Raw genomic sequence first — 27,536 nt, 5'->3', positions numbered from 1 at the left:
ATGCAAAAAGAAATAATAATAATAATAAAAGCAACAGCCATCAAAACAATAACCTTTTTACAACAAATTAAAAACTGAAAAAGACAGGCAGTAAAGAGGCGTTCTGTGAGTTAGTCTTTCAAGTAATTCCGGTTTAGTTAAAGGCATAAAATCTTTTTAACATGGATATAAATTTGGTAAAAGTGGGAGCAAGCCCATTAAAACTCCAAATGCTAGTTACATACATAATGTAATGTTCTATTAATTCTAGATGACTGCCAGATGTACTGGATTTTTAACATCTGTGTTGAACAGTAACAATGAAATGGAGCACTCATTGTGCTGACAGCTCATATTTTTTTCATATATTTTCATAAGTCTTTATAGGGACACACAGAGTAAGCATAACAACATAATGCTGTTTTATACTTGGCACAGGGTTTTTGTTTGATTTGTTGGGAAAGATGAAAGAGATTCCCTGGGAACAGAAAAGCTCATTGCCATCAACACCACAGAGCTCTACCTCATGTGATATCGTGGATCTGTGTATAACAAGATGGCACTTTAGGCCGGCCCATTTTGCATGTCATGTTTTTGCATTTTTGCGAGAAGTCACGACAATAACAGAATTATCAAACGTTTTGTCACATGAAATTCATTAGCGTACTATAAAACACAAACTACTGTCCTTAAACAATTGCATTCTGTTTCTCTTTGTGGTTTTGTCACATTTGCTACTCGCTGCCACACACCTAAAGCAAAGCATGTATATAAATAGAGATGAGCCTTTGAGGGTAGCAGAATACTCATTTGTAGGTCAGAAAGGCAGTGACTGCGGAGTGTTGCGCTCCTCGGGGCTCAAGTACATTGATTTCTCTTAAAGTGGCTGAACTGCCAGTCTCAAAAAGTAAATGGAGTGATTCTTCATGTGTTAAGACACAGGTCGTGGGCTGCAGGGTGTGAAGGAGCATTGACCTTCAGTACACAATTTAGACTCAAAGTCAGAGTGCTATGAAGATTCTGTATCTGCTCTACAACATAAAACCAGTATATGACACCAGTGACGCTTCTCCTCCAAGTTAAGGATGGTTAGGTGCAATATTTACAAAGGTACAATAGGGTCATAGAATATATGATACATGGAATATCAAAATGTAAAATTTGGCTCCTGCATGTGAGACACTTTGATATATTCCAAAAATCATTGGAATAGGTGTCAAAATATTTGGCAGTGACTTAGTATGAAAATCTGGCCAGCAATAACTACTCTACTACTAAACGAAACTTTCCTTTCAAGTCAATTACAACCTCCCTCATACTTTTTTGTTTTGTCTTGTTATTTGGAAGCATTCTCTAATGCAGTGATAGAAGTTAAATTGGCAGAGAAGTTAAAATAATTGTGCATATGATGTGTGGAGATTGCCCTGCACTAACTTTAGATTTGTGTCCTGAGTTTGATGTTTTAATATCAACATTGCAGCTTTATGTCTATATGAGCTGCAGGCCTTTTCTTTTCAATGTACTGTACCCCATGAGTGGCTGTGGAAGGGAGGGAGTGGAAAAGTCTTTCCTCCTCTGGAGGAATTCGAGATCTGAGTGATTCATATAATCCTTAATCACAGTTAGTACCGCCACCTCCTTTCGTGTCCCAGTGATATTACAGTCAAAATAAACTTGAAAGCCAACATCAATCAGTTACAGTTCCACCCAAGTCTGATGCTTTGCAGTTGGTTTAATCGGCCAGTCAGTGGGGGTTACTGCATGTAGTGCCTCAGATAAATTCTACTTAAATCAACACCTGGGGTATAAATGTAACATGAGTGAATGGAAAGAGGAAGTTTGACTGGACTCGACTGATGTTTCACTCTTACCATTGCCGATGCCGTTAGAAGGAGTCAAAGTTGTCCTACGCATAACTCAACACGTTTTCCCAAAGTTAAAAGATCATGTAAGGGTTTTACCTGGAATGTACTTTTTGGCTTAAACATTGAAAGCATCTTAAGTCTGCTCACAGCATTAAAAGGATATTCCAAGTGTTGACTCGTTCATCATGTTCATTAGTAAAGATAAATACTCTCCCAAAAGCTCTTAACGTTCAATTTCACCAGCATAGCAAATGTATATCTGACAAACATTTTTCCGCCCAGTTTTTAGTTCACATCACACTTATGTTATGTTCTATGTTGTTATTTTAATGAGACCTTTCCAGTTGTTTTGCCTCCGAGTTCCTCCACATTGGTATTATGATTAGTTTTATTTCAATTAATGTATGATATTGTAAGCACAGCACATTGCCACAGGTGTATAAAATCAAGCACCTACAGTAGCCATACAGTTTTACTTACAAACATTTGAGAAACTGTGAGCTGTTCTAAAAAGCTCATTACCCTCTTAGATAGTCTTTGATCAACTGTAAGTGATGACACATCCAAGGAGGCAGAAGTGTTTGACAGAGTGGGCTTGCCCAGTTCTGAGGGACATTGGCGTAAAATTTGCCACCACTCTACTGAATCAGAGTTCCAAACCACAGCACAAAGGCCGTAAACTGGGAGCTTTATGGCATGGACTATCATGGCTGAGCTACTGGATTTTCGTACTTCTGAAAGCCCTGAAAAAAAGAATTGGTTTTAGAAACTATCAGCTGATGGATTCCCAGAACTATATACGTAAAGACAGAAACTGGGAAAGATGAAGTGTTCTATCTGTCAAGTATCTCCAAAAACTGTTTCTGGATGTATCTACAGAACTGGGTTTGGTTTAGTGGTCACCAGATATTGATTACAATTAGATTTTTTTTCTATTGTCTGTAGTATTTTATATTGTAACTATATAACACTCACAGACAGTATAAAAGATGCATGTAGCTATGTGACATCATCCACTATAGTCCTGTCTTAAGGCCTTGAGTTTAGGACTGTCTTTACAAAAAATGGATGTAATGAAGAACGGTGGGTCTGACTGTAAATTTATTGGCTATTCAGAATCAGAATCAGAATACTTTATTAATCCCGAAGGAAATTAGGACTTTTGATCAACAATAAATTAGCCAGATAACTCCCATTAGTGAAAATGGTAAATGGCCTGTATTTGTATAGCGCTTTACTCGTCCCTAAGGACCCCAAAGCGCTTTGCACATCCAGTCATCCACCCATTCACACACTGGTGATGGCAAGCTACATTGTAGCCACAGCCACCCTGGGGCGCACTGACAGAGGCGAGGCTGCCGGACACTGGCGCCACCGGGCCCTCTGACCACCACCAGTAAGCAACGGGTGAAGTGTCTTGCCCAAGGACACAATGACCGAGACTGTTGGAGCCGGGGCTCGAACCAGCAACCTTCCGATTACAAGACGAACTGCCAACTCTTGAGCCACAATCGAAAAATAGCATAACAAAACAGACTTAATTATTTATTTAGGATAACCAAAATAGGTGACTGAGCCCATAAACTGAGCAGGAAAGTGTTCACAGAGGAGACGTCAGAAAGCTGTGTTTCTCTAGACTTGGGACTGAAAGTCTTTTTGCAGCATCTTGCGGCCTTCATATGGAATACACGTTTTTAGTCTCCTATGTACTGGTTTAATTTTTCAGATCCAGAAGCTACGTCCATGTGTCCATGATCACAATCTGCCCTCAGGCTGTGTTGCAATAATAATACAGCAAAACCAGGAAATTCCAAAAGGCTCAATCCCAAATTTCTTTAATTCAGATTTTTTTTTAAATTTCTTCAAAAAAAGACATTTTCTCCTTTTAATTTTGAGACTATCAGCTGTACTGTACATGTTGGTTTTCCTCACGTTACGCTTTTTTATATTGATTAAACCTTGTGTTACTGGAACAGATTTTCCTCTTTGGTATTACATGCCTTTCACTGTCGCTGGTGATCCTTGTAGTAATTTAATCAGAAGAGGTGGAATCATTTTCTCTACAACCCAAGCAAAAAAACATCACACCAAATATAAAGTTCAGAATTTTTGCATGTGCGGTTGCAAGAGACAAACACACACTTTGAGTTTAAGGCTGCAGGACTTCACAGACCTCCCAGTGATAGTGTGCGCACATTTGTGGTTATTATCACTTCTGTTAACAAGGAGCCAGGTGTCATTATCTTGCATGTTAATGGAAAAGACATTACAAGTGCTTTAAGAATAAACAGCAAAGTGAACAGAATGAATCAAATCAAATCAAATCAAATCACTTTTATTGTCACATCACATGTGCAGGCACACTGGCACAGCACATGCGAGTGAAATTCTTGTGTGCGAGCCCCACAAGCAACAGAGATGTGCAAACACAACAACACAAACGAGCAAAATACAAGAATGGCCAACCTGAAACTAATAAATATATGTACAATATATAATAGTGTATGCATTTCTGGATGTGTATACTAAATATTTTCCTACGTGTGTGTGTGTGTGTGTGTGTGTGTGTATACACATTTTTACAAATTAAATAGTAAAAAAAAAAAAAAAAAAAAAAAAAAAAAAAAAAAATAATAATAATAATAATAATAATAAAATATATAAAATATACAGAGTTGAATATGTGCAAAACAAGTGGCATTTATATACAGTGTGGAGTGCATAATGTTAAAGTTCCAGTAGTGAAGCTGAGGTGTCTATGACGTGTTCAGCAGTCTGATGGCCTGATGGAAAAAGCTGTCTCTCAGTCTGCTGGTACGGGACCGGATGCTGCAGAACCTCCTTCCTGATGGAAGTAGTCTGAACAGTTTATGGCTGGGGTGACTGGAGTCCTTGATGATCCTCCCCGCTTTCCTCAGGCAGCGCTTCCTGTAGATGTCTTGGAGGGAGGGAAGCTCACCTCCAATTATCCGTTCAGAGCACCGCACTACTCGCTGGAGAGCTTTGCAGTTGTAGGCGGTGCTGTTGCCATACCAGGTGGTGATGCATCCAGTGAGGATGCTCTCAATGGCACAGTGATAGAAGGTCCTGAGGATGCGGGGGCTCATGCCGAATCTTTTCAGTCTCCTGAGAAAGAAGAGGCGCTGCTGCGCCTTCTTCACTGTTTTGTTTGTGTGTACTGACCACGTAAGATCCTCAGCCAGATGTACACCAAGGAACCGGAAGCTGCTCACTCTCTCCACAGCAGCGCCGTTGATGGTGATGGGGGTGTGTACTTCTCTGCACCTCCGGAAGTCCACTATCAACTCCTTTGTCTTTGCGACGTTGAGGGTGAGATGGTTGTCTTGACACCAGTGGGTCAGGGCGCTGACCTCCTCCCTGTAAGCCGTCTCATCACCGTTGGTGATAAGACCCACCACTGTAGTGTCGTCCGCAAACTTCACAATGATGTTGGAGCTGTTAGTGGCTGTGCAGTCGTAGGTGTAGAGTGAGTACAGGAGAGGGCTCAGTACACACCCCTGTGGAGCACCAGTGTTCAGTGTGATGGGGGATGAGGTGATGCTGCCCAGTCTGACCACCTGGCGTCTGTCAGACAGGAAGCTAAGGATCCAGCTGCAGAGGGAGCTGCTCAGTCCTAGATCCTGCAGTTTCCTGTCCAGCTTCGAGGGAACGATGGTATTGAATGCTGAGCTGTAATCTACAAACAGCATCCTCACATACGTGTCTCTCTTCTCCAGGTGTGACAGGGCAGTGTGTAGTGTCAGGGCTATGGCATCATCAGTGGACCTGTTGTGGCGGTATGCAAACTGTAGAGGGTCCAGTGAGTCGGGTAGTGCAGAGCAGATGAAGTCCCTGACCAGCTTCTCGAAGCATTTGCTTACGATGGGGGTCAGGGCTACAGGTCGCCAGTCGTTCAATGAGGAGATGGTGGAGGATTTGGGTACAGGGACGATGGTGGCCATTTTGAAGCAGGCTGGGACTACAGACAGAGAGAGGGAAAGGTTGAAGATGTGCGTGAACACTCCAGCCAGCTGAGCCGCGCATGACCTGAGGACGCGGCCGGGAATCCCGTCCGGACCAGTAGCTTTGCGTGTGTTCACCTTCCTGAAGCACTTCCGCACATCCTCCTCAGACACAGTGTGCGCACTGACGTCATCCGCGGTGCGCACACTGTCCGGTCTCATGGTGTTCGCTGTGTCGAATCTAGCGTAGAATACGTTTAGATCCTCACACAGGGAGGCCGTGGTCTGCGGTGTGCTGGTTTTCCCTCTAAAGTCTGTGATCGTGTTTAGTCCCTGCCACATACTCCGAGGGTTGTCAAACTGTTGCTCCACCCTGTCCCTGTACTCACGTTTGGCTGCTTTGATCGTCTTCCGGAGTTGGTAATGTGCGTGTTTGTAGTCCGATGTGTTCGCGGAGGCAAAGGCGGTGTTCCGTGCCGCCAGTGCCGCGCGAACATCTCCGTTAATCCAGGGTTTTTGATTTGGGAAGGATTTGACTGTTCTGGATGGGACGACATCTTCCACGCATTTCCTGATAAATCCACAGACTGAGTCTGTGTATTCATCAATGTCTCTGGCGGCCACGTGAAACATTTCCCAGTCCGCGTGATCAAAACAGTCCCGCAGCGCAGACTCCGATTGGTCCGTCCAACAGTGCACCGCCCTCCGGGTTGGAGCTTCCTGTTTCAGCTTCTGCCTGTAGGCGGGCAGGAGCAGGATGGAGCAGTGATCTGATTGGCCGAATGGGGCGCGGGGGAGGGCTTTGTACGCATCCCGGAAAGAGGTGTAACAGTGGTCGAGTAGCCGGTTTCCACGTGTGTTGAAAAGGATGTGTTGATGGAGTTTTGGTGAGACTTTCTTCAGGTTTCGCTTATTAAAGTCTCCGGCTGTGATAAACGCTGCCTCTGGGTGTGCGGTTTCCTCGCTGCTGATCGCGCTGTACAGTTCCCTGAGTGCTCGGTCAGTGTCGGCTTGTGGGGGAATGTAAACAGCCGTAATAATCACTGCTGTAAATTCCCTCGGTAGCCAGAATGGCCGGCACTTAATCATCAGGTACTCCAGGTCCGGTGAGCAGAAGGATTTGACCGGGTGCACGTTCGCATAATCACACCAGCTGTTGTTGATCATGAAACACACACCACCGCCTCTGCTTTTCCCAGTAAGATCCTGTGACCTGTCCGCGCGGTGCACAGAGAACCCCGGCAGTTGTATTGCGGAGTCCGGTATTTTGTCCGATAGCCAGGTTTCTGTGAGGCAGATCACGCAGCAGTCCCGCATCTCTCGCTGGAATGAGATCCGTGCCCGAAGCTCGCACAGCTTGTTCTCCAGAGACTGCATATTAGCCAGTAATAAACTGGGTAACGGTGGTCTGTAAGTGCGCCGTCTCAGTCGAACCAGAACGCCAGATCTTCTCCCTCTGCGTCGGCGTGAACAGAGTTAACCTGTGCATCAATTCTCCAGCACTTTAGTACGTAAGTATTTTCATAATGCAGCTATTGTAGACGTTATTGACTTAAGGTTCATGGTTTAAGATTGTCCTCATTTTATGATTATAGGAGACGTTTTTTCTTACACAGGAGTTTGTGTAAAACACACACACACACACACACACACACACACACACACACACACACACACACACACACACACAACCCCGTTCAGCTATCTTAGTGAGGACCCTCATTGACATAATGGTTTCCCTAATTCCTTACCCTAACGCTAACTATTAAAAATGAATGCCTAACCCTAACCATAACCCAATTGTAACCCTGATACTAAAACCCCATTTTGAGCCTCAAAAATGCCTTTAAATGCCTTCAAAAATGTGAGGACCGGGTTGTGTGTCCTCACAAGTGACTGTTGGTTCTCACAAGTATAGCAGAATGCAGATTTCGGTCCTCACAAAGATAGCTAGACAGGAACACACACACACACACACACACACACACACACACACACACACACACACACACACACACACACACACACACACACACACACAAATTGCAATACAGATTAGAGAGAAAAGAGTATCACAAGAAGCACAGTTAAAGTGTTATCCAAAGTGCTTTTCCGTGAGCATAGTAAAAGCAATAGAGTGAATGACAGATGGACTCCATTAGTTTATCCATGTAAGTCTCTCAAAAGCCAAATCTAAAGTCACTATTGCAAATTATCTACAGGCTAGATGGTTCAGATTATCTGCTATCGCATTAAATTCAGAAGGACCTGCTTTTTTTTTAAAATGTCCACACAATTTGTCTCCTTTTGAGTATATTTTAAGATACTAGTATCTTTTAAGAACACTTACGGGCTGGTTGTTAAATTTCCAAACAATGCAACGTTATTGGCTATTTGTACAGCAGCAACCTACACAACCAAAAAAAAAAAAAAAGAGTCTCAGATTCAAGGACAGTTCTGTAAAATAATTACCTCATCTCAGAATAATGAAAAAGGTATTTGTCTTTGGACTGTTTAGCTCAAGCATCAACATGTAATTCACACTGAAGTTTGTTATCGAGGGTAATATCTAAATAATTGTACCTCTGCAACCGCTGAGTGTGAGCTCCAGTCATCATGTTGGACACATTTAGGTGGAGCAAAGAATTATTACAGTGAGTCATCAAGTCTAGACCATCATGATACACTTCCTTCCCTTAGAAATATAGTCAAAGAACAGAAATATTAAGCAAATGTTAAGGTGTGTGTTGTGTTATTGTGGTAGAGCTGTGTTTGGGGATTTTTTTGTGATGCATACACAGCAGCATTCTGCTACAAAGTAGCGGTTGCAGTTGCAAATTAGTTGGATTATCAATTGGATTAAAAATTATGCCTAGAGTTGAACATAAGCCCACCCTCTTTGCCAGGGCTAATCATTATCCTGGATTTCTTTCCTGTTTCAAGACCAAGTTCATTTTTGAACTGAGACGACATAAGGCTGCAATAACTTCCTAAATTCTCAAATGATATTTTATAGCAGAAACACAGTGTATGGAATTCAATGGCAATTTAATGCTTATTCCATCTTTCTATGTGAAAGCAACACTCTCATACAAACAAATCACAGACATTTTTAAGACTTAGTTAGCATTACTGCCTCACTGAGCAGACAAAATGTCCTAATTATGTGTTTCGGTTGCATATAATGCACCTCATGTTGTCAAAGTAAACATTTTAAAGACTGTTTAGCACTCTTAGACTAATAGTCTTAGTCCTGTGAGTGAATGGTAACTTCCTTTATAAATGAGTGCTATTAAGCCTTAATGCTTTCCAGGCATGATGGAGCAGCTAATTTTAGCTTGGATGCTAATGGCAGTCTAGAACAATTAACATGTCTATTACTGCCATAAACTGTGAATAACACTGAACAGCAGAAGCCATTTATTCTGTTGGAATCTAGTGGAAAAGTAGACAGCTAAAGAGGTGTCAGGGGGAGACAGTGTACACCCCAGACACTGTGTGGATGCTAAAATCAAACATCACTGAGGTGTTACTGTTACGAGACAGAAATATAGTTGGCGAGAAAAGTCCTCACTATCAGTCAAGGTCAGCTGTCTCCAAGTAAATGTAATTTGATATGATTCATTGTGTTTATTCTTAAGCTGGACAGTTTGACTAAAATAAATTCATCAATTAATCTAGGAGCGCTCACTTTCTTGCACATGCACTGAGCAGAGCCAATGAATTACTGCTGCTCTGCCCTGAAAAGCTGCCGCCTGGGAAAAAAAGGGGGTGAAAAAGGAAAATCAAACACTGTGGATTGTAAATTATTCCCCTTTTCACTTTTTTTGTCAGAAGGAATAAATATGTGTGAAATACTGTGAAGCAAGTTTTATGTCGCATTATTGCTGTTCTGCTCCATATGTATAAGAACTTGAAAAAGAAGTGGATCCACTCAATCCAAGATACATGGCTAATGGGGATTTAAATCATGCCTGCCCAAATGAGGAACTGCATGTGATTTAGAGACTGTGTAAAATTATTAGTGTGAGGGTTACTTGTATGTATATTCTTCTTGGATGGTCTTCTAAATTTGTAGCTTTTTGTTGTCCTGCTTTACAATGTGATCACTAGTCAAAGGTCCAAAGTGGGGGTGTAATCAAAAGCTTTCTGTATATTCTCCCCCTGAAGGGAGGAATATGAAATCGGTTCCTTTTCTTTGTCTGTCTGTCTGTTGGGAGTCTAGGATCCACAGTTTTCAAGATATCATGTTCAAATGTTCTCTGAAGGAAGATACCAATAAAAGCTCGGGCTGATTTAATTTAGGTGAAAACTAGGTCAAGGTCACGTCCTTATCGCGCTTGTTTGATTTGTATCTGTAGTCAGATCTGGTTACTTACAACCACAACTATGATGGAAGGCCACAGTGACAGTGTCGACTGCTGTCTGGTTGGTTAGTTATATTGACCTTGTCAGAACAGCTGATTTTATATTTCACAAAAGGCTAAAATATTTAATCAGTGTGACCATTGCAGTCCCTTGATAGCTTCTTAACCGGTGCTTGAGCTAGCGACCCAGAATTGCGCTCCGGCACCTGCAATTAAAAAGTAATTAAATCTAATACATAATAAATACAAAGTAAGTTCATTTTTCATGTGCTGCAGCCTTTTGTTCCTTCCAGTTGATGGCATGGCACTCAATAACTAAAAGAGTAATGTCATTCCACAGCCTCCCCGGTGCACACTGCAGACATCCCTTTTTCCTTCTCAGTAGATGTCAGTCGGAGTAGTTGTGAAAAAGAAAGTTTTCACAGGACTGTGTGCCATCCATGGAAGTAGACCCCATTATCCAAACATCTGTAGGTCCATGTCTGTTATCAGTCTCTCTCACATGGTTGAAGATGAATTTTGATCTCCTTTGCTCTACAATGTTACTTCAAGTTCATTCAGGTTTGTTTGGATTCATTTATGCACAGCTCTGTCATGTAAGTTCCTGCCACAGCATTTTGGGTTTAAGGTCTGGACTTATCTAATCTGTCCCATTGCTACACTTTGATTCTTTTCTTTTTAAACATAGTGCTGGTGCGCTTGACTTCTTTGTTCTTTTGTGTCACTCATTTTCAGCTAAGCTTTAGTTGTTGAACAGATACTTTGGTTTACAGAGGAGTTCATGGTGCACACAGTGACTGCAAGATGCCTGTGGCCACAAAACAAGCCCACATCATCGCCTCCTGACAGTTGAGCTGAGTAGTATTTGAGATTTAGCTTGTTGGTTTGTGCAATTTCTCAGAGCACGGTCTGACCTTGGGGTGAATTTTCTGGGAGGTCCACTCATGGGAGGTTTGTGGCATTGTGCTAATACCTGAGCAGGCTAGACCAACAAACTGTCAAAACTTCTACTTTTATAGAGGTGGTCACATTTGCTGATGCATTTGATCAGAAGCACATAGCTGGTACTTACCTTCTTAAATCCTAAGGCAGCAGTACGGGTGTACTAGTGGACTGCATAGACCCGTGAAAAGTTTCTTTTTCATTTAACTGCATAACAGAGAACTGAGTTGCTTTTTATTTTTTTGAGAAGTGTAGATTAATTTAAAATTTCAAATGTGCAAATTTCAACACTTCAAACAGATCAAGAAATATTAGAAACATAAGCTGATTATTTGCCAAATTGCACACAAACAAACTCTGGAACTGTTTTTTTTCCTCAAGAAAGTTGAAGAAAACAGATTCTTTTCAAAGGTAAGGCCTGCTTAGCAAGTGAAATTTGATCAAGTTCAAATTTAAGACATAGATGTAATATTACAAATGCAATGTTCTGGGTTTTTTTTTAAAAATAATTTCGATTTGGTCTGTACATGATATGTTAATTATTTTTTGATATTTTGAAATATTTTTGAAAACAGATTAAATGACATTGATTTTATGTCACTCATGAAGGTTATATATTAGTGAACTCAGCTGGTTTAATCTAGAAAGAGCAGCACAGGATAGCTCCAGTGCAGAACATACTACAAGTCACAAATGAATTTGTTCATGAATCAGTTTAAACTGCCATACAGGATCCTAGTTTGCCAACACACCAAACCTGCCTCACTAACTTCTCTTCTTGACTAACATTAGTCTAATCACTATTAAATGAAGCTTAGCCTAATTTCAATAAGGAACATCTGTAATCACTGATCTTCCTGCTTTCTTGGTTGTTATGCTGCTTTTCTGTTCTTTACATGACTACTGGTTTCCCACACTGTCAATCGCAATACTGACATCGTTACCCTAGTCCAATGATCTTCTCGTCTACCTGTGAGCCAATCAGCCTCCGCTTCACATGGTTTAAATCTATGCTCTCCATCACTCTCCCTTTCGGACTCTTTCGTGCAAACCACCTTCTCCTCATCTCCAGTGAGAGGTGTAAGGGGCCCATCCGGGACTCCTAGTATTACTTGAATATATTTGGATGTAGTATTGTAGGGTCAACCTTACAATATAAAGTGGCTGTTGTTGTGATTTGTTGCTGTATAAATAACATTGAATTGAATTGAACTTGAAGTGGAGAGTAGTGGACCCAAATCCAGACAAACGAAACGTGGACAAAACAGGAATCTTAACGAGATTAAGGGCGAGACGTTTATTGTGGCTGATAAAGACTACAAAACAAAGGGTGAGGCAAAACAATTCGACACTAAACTAAACCCAAACTGGGAAAACTAGAAAATATATGTGACAACTTTAAACATGAAAACCTGGGGTGGATATGAGGAAACCTGGAGACATCGCGTGACAACGAATAACAGAAAACTGACACGCTAAATACACAGAGAGGAGACGAGGGGAGTGGAAAGACATGGGGAACATAGCTGATACGAATGAAGATGACGCCAGAGGGGAAGCAAAATTAAACACATTGAACATGGAACACGAGACTGTCACAATAAAACAGGAAACATAAAGATGCAGACCTAAGACACACAGAGGGGAGGTGAACTTAACACTGAAGACATGACAGACTCACATGGGCGACACGGGAGTGAGACAAACACACAACCTCAGGGAATAAATCATAATGAAGGCAAACCACAAAACTCAAATATATCAGAATATAATACATGACTAAACTGTGTTTAAACAGGATCTAAATCATCATGATACCAAGATAATACACAATTAGCTCAGGATGCTGAGTGAAAAGACCCAGCACCCTGATGGAACCAAAACACCCTACTCCCAAGCTTTCAAATAAATCGAACAAAGAAACAAGCCAACGAAAGTCAACTTCTCCATGGTTTAACATGTATGATTTGATACTAAGATCACTAAAGGAGACAAGTCTAATTTATTTTATCTGGGGAAAAATGATTTTCTTGTTTTTTTTTTTACATAAATCATGGAAAGGATAATCATTTTGATTTTCAATTTTATATAAAGTGTATATACCAAGTTAGGTACTTGTATCCATCTGTGAATGATTTATCCGTAACGTTATCTTGTGCATGAAGAGGCTTGTGCAGTTCAAATTCAGGTTTGTGCCAACACTACTGGCGAAGTTATAAGAACTTGTTGACTTCACATACTTTTCCGATTTATTATATTCAAACTTTTCCAGGAGAAGGTATGTGCCTTATTAAGAAGTTGTTTAAATGTGTGGTCCAGTTTATATGATGCATTTGTGTGTTTCTAATACAACATTGTAGTTTCCTTTCATATTATCAGAGGAGGTCTAAATGAAAATGAGCTTCGTTTGAAGTTAAAAGAGGTCTCTTGGCCATTTGAATGGACTTTTGAATCCGTAGCTAGCTTCAGCTCCTCAGCTTCTATCGACTGCAGTATTGAATCATGATGAATAAATAAATAAATAGCATAGGGTACATGAGTAAATTTTTATCCTGCACTGCACAACCAATCTTGTGAGGATTGACGAAAAGCTAGTGAGGATAAACTTTTCTGAATGTTAGAATTATTATACCTAAAACTGCAAAATAAAACCTACAACTCATACAGAAGCTGCTTGTGAAGCCGATGTAAAAAGAGACACTTAAAGCGCTAAAAACAAACCAAAAAAACCCCTCGGTTTACGGAGTAGTTATCCTTGATGAGCATTGGAAATCCCACCACCAGTAGAAGGGTGTTAACGAGTGTACCTGCACCTATGTGCTCCTTGTGTCATCTAATTTTGGACTGAGTTACAACTTCAAGAGGACAAAAGTTTGAGTTCAGCCAACTGGTTGGAATGAGAGGGATGGAAAAAAAATACATCATTACAGTTTTCTATAGTTTAGAAGAAAAAGGAATCCAAACAGTGAAGTAACACATATGGGATAGTAAGTAAAGTTTTCACACAAAAACAGCACCTTAAATGGCTCCCAGGAGTCACAGGGAATCGTTTTTAGTTAAAACGTGAGAGTAGTTAAACGTTAATTCATTGAATTTCTTGCCTAGTAAAAATGTTTAAGACTAATTTTGCTTTGCAGAGGTGGTGCTGTTATCCAGCAAACTGGCATCCTCTTCTTTACTTTATATTTATATTTTGTATGTGACTATCAGTGAGAACTTGTTTTCTCTCCACTAGACTGTACTTGTTCTACTTTGCCCTCGCCCTGCACATTTCTGCATGCACCTTTGGCTCTGTGGGCTGACGTTTTCTGACCTGTAGTTACTGACCCCACCAACCTGCTCACTTTTTATTGTCTGTTGTCTCCTGGCTCCTCTCTCACCCTAAGATTCCAAGTACATGGCCTCACTTCATTTCTTTTTCTTTTCTTTTACTTTTTTTTCCCCGTCCTGTTGAAATTCTTCCCCCACTTTTGCAAAGTTCTTCCTCAAAGGTGTTTGTTGGGTTGCCTCTGTAATATTGAGAAACTCTGCTGAGACTACTTATGTTAGGATTTGTTAGTATATAAAGTTCTTTAACGTAATAACATTTTTTCTGCTATTTAAAAAACAAAACACAAAAAACAAAAGAATAATGCACGTTAAGATGGAAACGACATTAAGGTTAGCCAATCCAAAAGTAATTTGGTGGTTTGTATAACTGCACCAGCTCCTATAAGAGGTTTTCTGCTGCAGAGGACAAGTTAGTCTTACCAGCTTCAGAACAAGAACCACATTTAATGCTTACCAGAGTTAAAGAAGCAGCAACAATAACATCAAATGTTGGGAGAGACAGAAATCAGAACTTTAAGACCAAAATGCTGAAAAACAATCCAATACTGAAAATCTGTCAATAAGTAGTTAATACAAGATTATGTAAAAAGCTTCAGGAGCTGAAACATGAAGCTGTTCAGAGAATAAACATAGTGCACAGCTGACTTACCCACTTACAAAGGTATCGAAGCAAAAGGATGCTAATTTGAAGAACCTGTGTGTGTTACAGTATTACAAATGCTGACAGGGTCTCTCTTATCCAAAATGAAATGAGATTAGACTATCCGTGATAAAGTATCTTTCCTGTAATCCCTTACTGTCGCTGCTCTATTCATCAGCAAATTTGAATTCCTGGATTTGGCCTCCGGAGTTGCCACGTGTTCCAAATGTTTCCCAGGCATAGTGGGAACTGTTTAGATGAGTCATTGCTATGCAGGCTACAGGCCATTGTGTTCAAACAGGTGCAACCTACAAGCTTGTTCTTTGCCTGCCAGGATTTTCTGAATAAGCTAGTGATTGAACCACTTTCATTCAGCTGCACTGGGCCACCACTACAATCAATGTGTACAGTTTTGGGATATTTCTCATGATCACACGCACAATGAAGAGTTCTGCACGCTAAACAGGTGACATTTAATAAAGGCCTCTCTAATTATCTGTTTAATGACAGCTCACCAGAAGACCTTTTCAAATGAAGTCATGAATTTAAATAACTCCAGGGTATATATACCAAGCAATGTGACTGCCTCATTCTCTGTATGTTATTAAACATATGAATTCCAGTTCAGATCATTCAAGACCGATCGAACGAGAACAAATAAGATCGGCTGAGGGATTCCTAAACAAAATAAATACAGAACACATTCACAGATGCTCGTTTACCTTCCTCTTTGTTATATAGGGACATCGAAATGCGTTATGTAAGAAGGAGTTGATATGGCAACGAAAGATTGGACTGAAGTGGATTAGATTTAACGCCGCCTCTTAGGAGTGAACATACTTCTGTGTTCATTAGGCCTTGTGCTGCGATGATAGTGGTTGCTAGCTAGTGGTTGAGGAAAAAAACTTTTAAACAAATAAACTAATGGAGTGACAAAACTTAAAAGTCCAGACAGAAAAAAGAGACACAATGAGAGGAGTCAAAATGGCAGGAATTTAATTAGACATCCTTGGTTGGATGTACCAAAGTGATGTCAATACAATATTTGTACACTGTATTTTTTTTGTTCTGCGTGTGAATTTTATGCACTCTGTCATATGGACTTTATGGTTTTAATGACCACTTATGTTGAGTTGAGTTCACAATTTGGCTGCACCTACCAGTGATGGAGGGCAGAGCATTTGATTGTTCACTTCATCATCTTTAATAAAAAAGTTAACTTGTTAATACAGAATCAACATTTCTGCTCATGCCATAAAGTTTTCACAAAAAACAAAGGAAAAATCAAAAATGCAGAAACCCAACTTCCAACAACTAAAAGAGGGCAACAGAAGGCACATGCAGACAAACAGGGAGGCACATTTTGGAAAAGGATGTGTAAAAGAAACACACTTTCATTTCAGGATAGAACACAATAAACTTGTTTCGAGTATTGCTCACATGAGCTTTGCTCAAGTAGTTTTTCATCCCTGTGGAATTTTTGACCACTAATAATGCCTTACAGCAGTGTTTAACCAGTTTTTTTTTTTTATCATCTTGTAAACCAACAAATGTGCAAACCACATATTCCTACTAGTGGAGTCGACTGATAACAGCTGGCAAAAATGCTACGCAAAGACCTCAACGGCATTTTTTGTGAACAAAGGCAGGAAAGAACACTGCCGGTCAACAAATACGCATATTTCTAACTATTCAAAAATTCCAGTTTGCAAAGACTTCATCAATAGGGAAACTTTATCACACACAACTTTCTTTTTTAATGAGAAAATGCCATCTAGTATCATTGATAAGTGGTATGTGATGCTGGAGCGCACAGCAAATGCAATGGCTTGGCTGTATCTGGGGAGCTGAGTAGGTATGTGAGAACATGCAAACTAAACCACGCTAACAAGGAGGTAGGAGGACCAACTGTGCCATCGGTGATGTGGAGGAGGCAACTGTGAGTGAGCCAAAGGTGGAAAAGGTTTCTGAGAAGAATGTTGTTCCAGTCATCTCCAAGTTTGCTTAGCTTAGATTTAAGACCTTTTAATGCCATGTGGAATAAATAATAAACTTTAACAATGTAAAAAGGCAAAGAAATGAACTGGTGACCCATAAAAACACAGAGAAAACAGCCACATTGATATAGGATGAAACTTCTAATGTCAAACAATTAATTAAAATATATTCAAGATTGTGGAGATTTAATTATGTAACATAATCTTGCAGGTCTTGAAACTGAAAGCATCGGTATCCTGGGGGTGCATTGGCTAACGGTAAATGGAATGCTTATACCTCCTTACACCAATGTTGCAACTCTGAAGCAATAACTCTTCTCCTACCTGTACACTCCAGGCGGTGTCTGTGGGATGATGAAGCTCTTCTCCAGGTCACGGAGTACATCATTCAGCATCCGCACGTGGGAGGGGTCACGCTCTTTTGGGTCATTTGCCGGCCGCATAGTTTCTGACTGGAAGAAAGCTGCATGGTCTCTGAGAGCGGAGGCTGAGGAAAGCAAGGGCAGCGATAGTGCACTCTTGTCTAGACGGATATGTACAAAAAGAAAGAAAGAAAAACAACAGGAACAATGGATGAAAAAGAATATCGCGTTTAAGCTATGCCCACAAAAAAATATTAGCCTAAAAAGAGAGACGATATGGAGTCACTAGGTTGTGGTTTGAAAGTTTGAGAACCAAAATCTCGGAGTAAATGTCTCAACAAGACCTGTGAAATGAACAATTTACACCTTAAGGGCTGTTTCAGGACTGGACTGCCTGTAACAAGGACCAAATCACTATCTTATAAGCCACATCACATTTGAAGGTGATCTTATGTATAAAATACAGACAAAATTAATGCATGGCAACACAAGTTTACATCACATGTCAAAGCATAAACCCCATGGGTCAGCTGTCAGGATCGACACGGTATCAAATATAACACAATAAAACACTGCGGTGCATTGTCTGGAGTCTCGTGCATGTCAGATGCCCTTGCTGGGAACAGCAGCCTTTGCAGTATTAGCTGGAGCAAAATAAGTGGTGCAATCATAGATTTTCATAAAACTGCACGTGTGAGTGGTCAGAACAGGGCTTCCATGGAGCAATCTAAAAATAACAGCAGCACTGGAAATCAGAAATTCACAAAGACCTTGAAAGTCAAAATAAGGCAAGGTTTTTGATTTTAATGAGCAGAGTCAGAGGTTTGTCTGATTGCACCTTATAGCCAGAATCAGATGGGAAATTGCCCTGTTATAACCGGTGCCTTCTTCAGCATATACCACAATAATAGAAGTCATTTAGGGATAAACTTAAACCACATATTAAACTGATACAGCTCATGGACGGATGAAAGAAGAGTCATGAAATACTTCTCTAAATAGTTAAAGCTGCTAGCCTTTGCATGCTGTTTTCACAAGTTTAAAGATCAGGAATGAGCTGCGTCACATGCTCAGATGCTGCTGGTCACGTCTATGCATTGCGGATATCAGCTGCGGGTATTAGAAAAATCAGAAATCAGTTATTTTCTTATTTTATCTAATCAATAGAAAATTATTACTTCTTCTTCTCATAGCATAGCAAAAAGTTTAGACCATACATCTGTTCCCTATCTGGCTTCAAAATTAGTTTGTGACCTGAGCAGTCTCTCTTTTAAACCTTCCACCAACTGGGCACTAAACACACTAAATTAAACAGATTCCCCCTATCGAGCTAACGCGCATACATATCCAGTAACGATGCAATGTTGTCCTCATTAGGCTGTCAACACAAAGCAGGCTTGTTTTACAGTACATTTGGCACCGCAAATCAATTACCTTTCATTTACAGTTAATTGCCTTGTATTCTTGGCTCTATTAAATGATATCTGGCTGGATTCAATGGGCCTGTTTTGGAAAGGCTGAAATCTGCCATGCAACTGTTTGCATGAGGACAAAGGTTCTTGTTCAGGTGTTCAGCTCTTAATGGTCAACTGTCAGTTAGCAATAAGCAGTACACAGCAGTAAGCACAGCAGTAACACTGTTGCCAAATAGCGACTGAGGAAAATACAGAGGTCATTTTTAATTTGTTCTATTATACGAGCTGATTATGTCCTTTATGCTTTCCATGTTTGCATATGTAGAAAAACAATGATGACCCATGCATTCCAGAGGAAACACAAAACTTCATTGTTAACATTTCCATTAAAGAATAACAATAAAATAAACCACTGCAAGATTTGCTATTTTTGATACTTATACATAAGTATTCTCATATGGTTACTATTACTATTACTACCTGTTATGACAGACATCTAAAAAAGAAAAACGAAAAAAGAAAACAACTGGGCAGGGGTGAGCTTAAGCTAGAATTACCCTAATTTACCATTAATCTAAAGGGGATCTATCTGGCGATTGCGGACTTCACTGAACCCATAAAAGGAGATGAAAGATACAGACATCGTGCAAGGTTCAGCTGTATGAAAGTTGTTCCTGGATTCGGAGAATGTGAAGAGCTGACTGCCTGGGATGACAGAAGAGAGAAGGGCAGACTTCTTGAGGATTATGTGTTATTATTCTAAAGAACAGCATAAACTAATGCCTTCCAAGATATTAATCGACAGACCTTCCCGCGTGTTTGTGCTCCTTCAGATAAGAGTGTGTCACAGTAGGTTTGAGAACAGAGCATGACTCATTGCAGAGGAGAGTGGAAGACAGAGGGGACAAAAATAGACAACGAGCGCAGTTCTCTCCTACAAATTTAAATGGCTCTGGCTTCTCGCAGCCAGCTGGGACTCATGAAATATTGTTTGATTGTTGTAATCCATCACATCTTTTGACACACAGGGATGTGTGTGAGTGTGTTTGTGTTTGGGTATACAGTTGGGACATGGCCTCATGCGATGACAGAGGCAGAGAGAAGAAGTAAAGGAAAGAGCTTTAAAGTGATGTTTTTTTTCAACATTCATTTATATCAGAATCTACAAATATTCAGGGAAATTATTCTCATTTTCACGTATTCTTCAAGAATTATGGCTTTCTGATTTTGCATTTGTCTTTATTTAGTTTTTAATTAAAGTGTTTTATGTCTGTTGCTGTTTTTTGAAATTACACTTGCATTAGGACCAAGTAGGTAATATAACTAAACCTACATTACCTTCCTGTGTTCTGTCAAAGATACCAAGTATCAAACTGTATCAGTATCAAGCTTTGTTACTAAAACTCTGTATACATAATAACTAAAATGTAAATTTTCTTTCTGTCAGGTTTGTAAACCAGTGGATATTCTTTAGTGCTTCCTTATAAGTAGTAATTATTGAGCTCACATGAAGAAAGATAATATCTGCTCCCAGTCGGAGGTTGAAGTGGACACTCTCTTAACTAGCTGCATGTTTTTTTTTAAATCTCAGAAGAGGTAGTGTAATGTACCTTTCAGCGCTGTAAAGATTTTCAGTTGTACCAGAGCTGTCATTTTATTTATAGCTCTTATAGCGTCAATAAAATATTCATCATAGGGTGTATCTGTAAGGGATCACTGGTGTCTTATCTCAGTCATCGTCACCAAATGTCACCAATAGACTGAAACCTCTGAAAGGAAACAGTAAAGGAGCACATGTAATGACACGTGGAAATGATAACAAAGAGAAACTACACAAAAAATAAAATAAATGACAGCTACAAGGTCATTTTTAAACCCCTTAAGCCCACCAAGGTTTATGCCATATTTCACAATCTTACAGCAAGTCATCCAAATCTGCACCAAGATGCTCCACCTTATGTTCATGAAATCCACAAATACATACACAAAACAACACTAATAACACTGTGCTGTGTATATATAAAGACATTACTTATATACTGTATATTGTGGAACCTTTTATAATATAATTTTCCATATCAATCTCTTTGCATTTAATTTATTTTTTGTGTGTGTGGAAAAAAAACACCACTTTGTTCATTGGAAGGGTGAAAAAAAAGTGTAAAGCACACAGCAACTCAAATAAATACATTGTAAATAAAAAACATTCAGCTGCGCACACAGTCTTGTTGCTGTGGCATTTGTGTCTTCCAATAGTTCACACAATTTGGAAAGAAAGGCTGTGTGGTTTCAAATAATGATTTAGAATATATATCTACCATGTCATGTCATGTCATGTCAATTCAGTTCGGCTCTGGTATATTGAGAACATGAACTGCAATTAATCCACAAGCAGTTCCCTTTTTACAGATAAATTACATGTTAAATCTCAAACATTTTCAAGCTCTTCTTTTCAAACTTTCACTCATTATTCAATTAATAACTAACTACTGAGCACACAAAGATAGCTCATCGTCGTATTCACAAAGCCTCAGAGCACATAGGTGATGTTCATGTCACATGACTGTGGAGGACTACAGGACGCCTAAAACTCAGAGGGTCGTGTCAGGTTGCAACAGATTTGACGTCTGTTTCACTTTTCCAGAAAATAAAACTAAAAGAAATCTGATTTGTTTTCAATATAAGCATGATAAGTCATAAAATAACTATCAGATTGCATCAAATGTTGCAATCAAATTCTGCACAGAATTGAAGAATCATTTCTTCCTTTTAACTAAATCCCCCAACTCTTTGAGTACTTCATCTCAATCTTTTAAAATTTCTTTTCTTTTTTCCATTCAAAATCATGTGGCTATGACTGTGTTGCCAGTGCCACCAGGCACACAAACAGAGACACCACCAACACATTCGCTACCTTCTCCAACTCACCCTACGCCTCTCTACCACCTGCACTTAACACCGACTGTGACAATGAGAAAATGTGCTTCTTTTGGTTATTATTAGAATTTAGATACTGAATATATGATTTTATTAGCTCTGTATGTGTCTAAATAACATGCTGTGCAGATGAAAGTGGTTAGTGTCCACCTGATTTCACCAGAGGACATTATGATAGCATCCAGCAAAGCATACCTCATGCCTGCTATTTTCTGCATGAACAACACATACTCCTAATCCGGTCGTTAAGTGATGACGTGACGAATCCTACTTCCGGGCCTAAAGTAGTCTGCGTTTAATATGGCTTTTGTGTTGTTAACATGTTTAATGTTATGTATTTTCTTCTATTTAATCTCAAAAAGCTCCTAAAACAGTCAGTGATCACTGTTGACCTCCCTCGGCTTTTATTACCACTAATCATTTATTTAAGCTCAGTTTTTAAAACCTTAGGATGTAACTACAGCCCAGCCCATGCAGCAATATATGAATGACTAACCTCGTATTGTGGATGGATTATCTCAGTTGTTCTCCTGGCTGAAGTTTGGTCCTTTTACAGCATCCTGCCATGCGATTACACTCACGTTAACTTTTATTGAGTGGAAAAAAAGTTAGCTTGTTTATATTATGCTAACATAGCTGTGTCACTAGCGGTCACGTAGCACATCATTATATACCAGCTAGCCAAACTTCAGTAACCCTACAAACGTCACTGCTGTTTAGTTTTCTGTCTTCATTTATGTTGGAAGTGATAACAGAGCTGTACGTTTGAATTTGTTTCCAAAACCCCGCAGTCAGGACATGCTATATTGTATTTAGATAGAAGCTAGCGAGCTAACTTCCTGCTAACTTCTAACTCCGTTAAATGTCATAAATTCCATTTTCATGGATGCCTGGATGTTAAACTCAATTGTTACACCTGGTAGAGCAGAACGCTGATCATTTTATTAAAGATGAAAGACTTTAGACAGTTTTTCAACTCTCAGTAATGCCATAGTGATCGTTTGATATATGGACCTGCAGCGGAGTTTAGGCCCAGACACGGCTAGTGACGTTAGACTTAACAACATAGTGGTTAATGATGAGGTGAAATGAGGTTAAAAAATTGAAGACTTGAGGCATCAACATAGTTTTATAAACCATTTTTGTCTTTGCAGAAAAATGTTGGCCGAATTCATTTATGCAAGGCTGAACAGACATTATTCTTCTCAAGGCCTTCTGACTGTGAAGCCATCCTGATAAAGTGGAGAATAAGAGTGTCCTTATGGTGACGGGCAAGTGCGTGGAACTGAAAGCACACAGAGCAGTAAATATGTTCTGTAACTGGCTTGAGAATAGAAATTTTTTTAGTGAAAGAAAACTTTGATGTTTTGTTAATATTAGTGGCTGTGGTGTCCTTGGTGATCACTGATTGGACAGTCAGAATGTAACTCTCTGTCCATTTAATGTTCTTTCACTGATTACAAGCAGAGCCCTGAGTGTTTCACAGCTAAATGTTCATTAAAGTACTTTTTTAGAATGTGTTCAAATTGAATGTCCATTAAAGCCAAGGTCAGTCCACGACAAATTCTGAAAGAAACTTTCCTCCTCTCTGTTAATCATATAGTGGATCAACCTCTTGTGCAAGTGCAACAAAGAATCCATTACAAGTGGATTTTTAATTTTTGGCTACGAATCGGAATTAATTAGCAGCTCAAACCTTGTACAATCAAAGCTGCAAGACAAAGTGTTTAGCAATGTCATTTGGAGTTTGTGTTTTTGCTCTAAAGCAGAGGAATCTGGGAAATGATAACTAAATTTCCATAACTGAGCAAAGTCAAAGACATACATGAAGAAATATACATGCCTTTGGAACAGGAGTCACAAGTTCCATTCCCACCTGGGATGTCTGTATGCAGTAAGGGTGCTCGGGTATGAGGTGCCGTAAGGGACATTATTACTGAAACGCTCTCACACACACTACTGAAATTTTAGCTCTCACACACACTACTGAAACGCTCTCACACACACAACTGAAATTTTAGCTCTCACACACACAACTGAAACGCTCTCACACACACTACTGAAACGCTCTCACACACACTACTGAAATTTTAGCTCTCACACACACTACTGAAACGCTCTCACACACACAACTGAAACGCTCTCACACACACTACTGAAATTTTAGCTCTCACACACACAACTGAAACGCTCTCACACACACAACTGAAACGCTCTCACACACACTACTGAAACGCTCTCACACACACTACTGAAACGCTCTCACACACACTACTGAAACGCTCTCACACACACTACTGAAATTTTAGCTCTCACACACACTACTGAAACACTCTCACACACACAACTGAAATTTTAGCTCTCACACACACAACTGAAACGCTCTCACACACACTACTGAAACGCTCTCACACACACTACTGAAATTTTAGCTCTCACACACACTACTGAAACGCTCTCACACACACTACTGAAATTTTAGCTCTCACACACACAACTGAAACGCTCTCACACACACAACTGAAACGCTCTCACACACACTACTGAAACGCTCTCACACACACTACTGAAACGCTCTCACACACACAACTGAAACGCTCTCACACACACTACTGAAACGCTCTCACACACACTACTGAAATTTTAGCTCTCACACACACAACTGAAACGCTCTCACACACACAACTGAAACGCTCTCACACACACAACTGAAACGCTCTCACACACACAACTGAAACGCTCTCACACACACAACTGAAACGCTCTCACACACACTACTGAAACGCTCTCACACACACTACTGAAATTTTAGCTCTCACACACACTACTGAAACGCTCTCACACACACTACTGAAATTTTAGCTCTCACACACACAACTGAAACGCTCTCACACACACTACTGAAACGCTCTCACACACACTACTGAAATTTTAGCTCTCACACACACTACTGAAACGCTCTCACACACACTACTGAAACGCTCTCACACACACTACTGAAACGCTCTCACACACACAACTGAAATTTTAGCTCTCACACACACAACTGAAACGCTCTCACACACACTACTGAAACGCTCTCACACACACTACTGAAATTTTAGCTCTCACACACACTACTGAAACGCTCTCACACACACTACTGAAATTTTAGCTCTCACACACACAACTGAAACGCTCTCACACACACAACTGAAACGCTCTCACACACACTACTGAAACGCTCTCACACACACTACTGAAATTTTAGCTCTCACACACACTACTGAAACGCTCTCACACACACTACTGAAACGCTCTCACACACTACTGAAATTTTAGCTCTCACACACACTACTGAAACGCTCTCACACACACTACTGAAACGCTCTCACACACACTACTGAAACGCTCTCACACACACAACTGAAACGCTCTCACACACACTACTGAAACGCTCTCACACACACTACTGAAATTTTAGCTCTCACACACACTACTGAAACGCTCTCACACACACTACTGAAACGCTCTCACACACACTACTGAAACGCTCTCATACACACTACTGAAACGCTCTCACACACACTACTGAAAAACCAAGGCATTTCAGTTAAACAGGAAGGCATTTCAGTTAAACAGGAAGTTAATTCTTGACAAGGAAACTGAAGGAAAAAGTGTTAGATTTCAAACAAACCACTACACAGATGTCTACTCAGCAACCTGTTAGTTAGGGGTGGGTTTTTATAATCGATTTATTGATTAAAATCGATTCTGGCTTGGATAACGTGAAATCGATTCATTAAAATCCTGAATCGATTTTTTAATATAAATTTATTTTGCCCGAAATGCCAGAAAAATCTGGTGAAACCTCACAAAATTTCAACAACCACCAAACAGCTAAGACAGTAAATGAGAGCAGGTACACGCTTCTGCACAAAGACGTAAACACACAGCGCGGACCCGCGGATCAGAATCAGTGAGATGTCGCCTTTCTCACCCGACAGCACGGACACGGTCGGGGCTGAAAGCCGACAGCTCGCTGACTCTGATCTGTCGGCAGGTCCGCGCTTTGTTTTCACGCCGTTTTTGCGCCGATTCTAAAGCTGTTAGTTTGATCTCTCTCCAAACAATATTGACTGAACCAGCAGCAAAAGAAGATCCAAACTGCGCTTCACATAAACATCGTCATGAATTCCCTCACTGTTTTGCTTCCACCACGATAAAATCGCACGTCATGCACAGCCCTCTCTCTCTCTTTCTCTCTCTCTGTACTTCAAGAACAGTTTCCCATCTAAAAATCTGTTTTCTGTATTATTCGCTTGCTTGTTATGCACAAGTCTACTGTTGTTTACAGCGCAGTCGGCCGCTGTTTTTTTTTTTTTCATTTTACATACTTCCGAAAAGAAAACCTAATTTCTGCCGTTCAATACTGAATAAATTTAAACTTTTTTAAATTATGCAAAATGCAAAACGTTAGCCGTGTCTCTAATAAAACCGCTGTAACGTCAGAGGTAACGTTCATATGTTGATTAATGGTTTTCTTTCGTTTTTGATGTACTGCAGAATATTTTTTATAAAATCCCAGGCCAGGAAAACCACCTTCATGTTTTTATGTGTTTTATCTTCAGCTACTTTGACACAAAGGCATCTGCTGTGATGCTCACACCTTTGATAAAGTCTTGCGTGTGTCAGCTTCCTTTTTTTAAATACAAAAATATGTAAATGTACTGATCTGAATTATAATATTTCTGACTGTCAAAATTCCCCATAATCAAATCGAATTGAATTGAATCGAATCGTGGAACAAATCGATTCTGGACCTTAGTGAGACAGCTGCATTACTTAACAATATATTAGCCTCAGCATAAGTCAAAATTTCGAATAGCGGGAGACGTGCATTATCCTGGTTATTTTTTTGGCATATGTGCTTTTTGTCTTTTTTAGCAAAGAAAAATATCTTAAAATCATCAATAAAACCAGGGAGAGAAGGCTTAGCGTTCCTCCATTTAGCACAATGGATATGATATTTACTCAAAAGTATGATGATGTTAATAATGTCTGAGACATCCAATGCTAGATGATCCATATAAAAAAAATTATGATGTAATTCAAACAGTGGCACATCATTAATATTTAGGGAAATCCAATTTTTTAAGTTGCACCAAATACATTGTGTGATAGGGCATAGAAAAAAAAAGATGTTCTAGGGTTTCATTTTCATCAGTACAAAAAGAACACTGATCCACCTCAAAGCCAAATCTCTTTTTTTAGAAATTCTGCCACAGTATTAGTTTTGTTTAAAGTGTGTTTCTTTAACTTTAGGTAGAATAGGCTATTTCATAAATTTTTAGTATGCTTTATCCAGTGTATATGAAATAACTAAACTAGAACCATGCCATGTAACCATTCTGTTGTAACTATGAAATATTTTGTCTTTGAAGAAACTACTAACAAATTTCTTATTGCATTTTTATCAAACAGCTGACATTGCCCTAGCAATAAATTTGGGAGCACTGATGAGAAATTATTGTATATCATAAAAATTTTAATCAAATGAAGCAGAGGCAGTGGGACCAGTTCACAAAATTTGTTATATTCTCTTTGAGAACAGTTTAGACAATATTTTTCTGAAAGTTCTGTGTAACTTAGAATGACACCGTTATCATCCAACAAATCTGTTATGAATATAATATTTTTGTTCAAACCAGTCACTCTTGAAAATTGATTTTTGATTAAGTGTTATTACCCTATTATTCCA

General features: G+C 39.7%; 1 protein-coding gene across 1 annotated transcript in view; it reads right to left on the bottom strand.

Moving 5' to 3' along the window:
• Positions 1-27,536, bottom strand: part of naaladl2 (N-acetylated alpha-linked acidic dipeptidase like 2) — a gene marked incomplete at its 3' end in the record, with an annotated part of 348,164 nt that overhangs the window by 780 nt on the left and 319,848 nt on the right. Inside the window, exon 14 of the mRNA XM_080877950.1 lies at positions 17,407-17,605. Within this exon, the coding sequence (XP_080734076.1) occupies positions 17,407-17,605 (199 nt within the window). The remainder of the gene's footprint in view (positions 1-17,406; positions 17,606-27,536) is intronic.

This window comes from Rhamphochromis sp. 'chilingali', assembly GCF_963969265.1.
Source record: "Rhamphochromis sp. 'chilingali' genome assembly, chromosome: 3".
Taxonomy (NCBI): domain Eukaryota; kingdom Metazoa; phylum Chordata; class Actinopteri; order Cichliformes; family Cichlidae; genus Rhamphochromis; species Rhamphochromis sp. 'chilingali'.
This window is presented reverse-complemented; position numbering and strand designations above follow the sequence as displayed.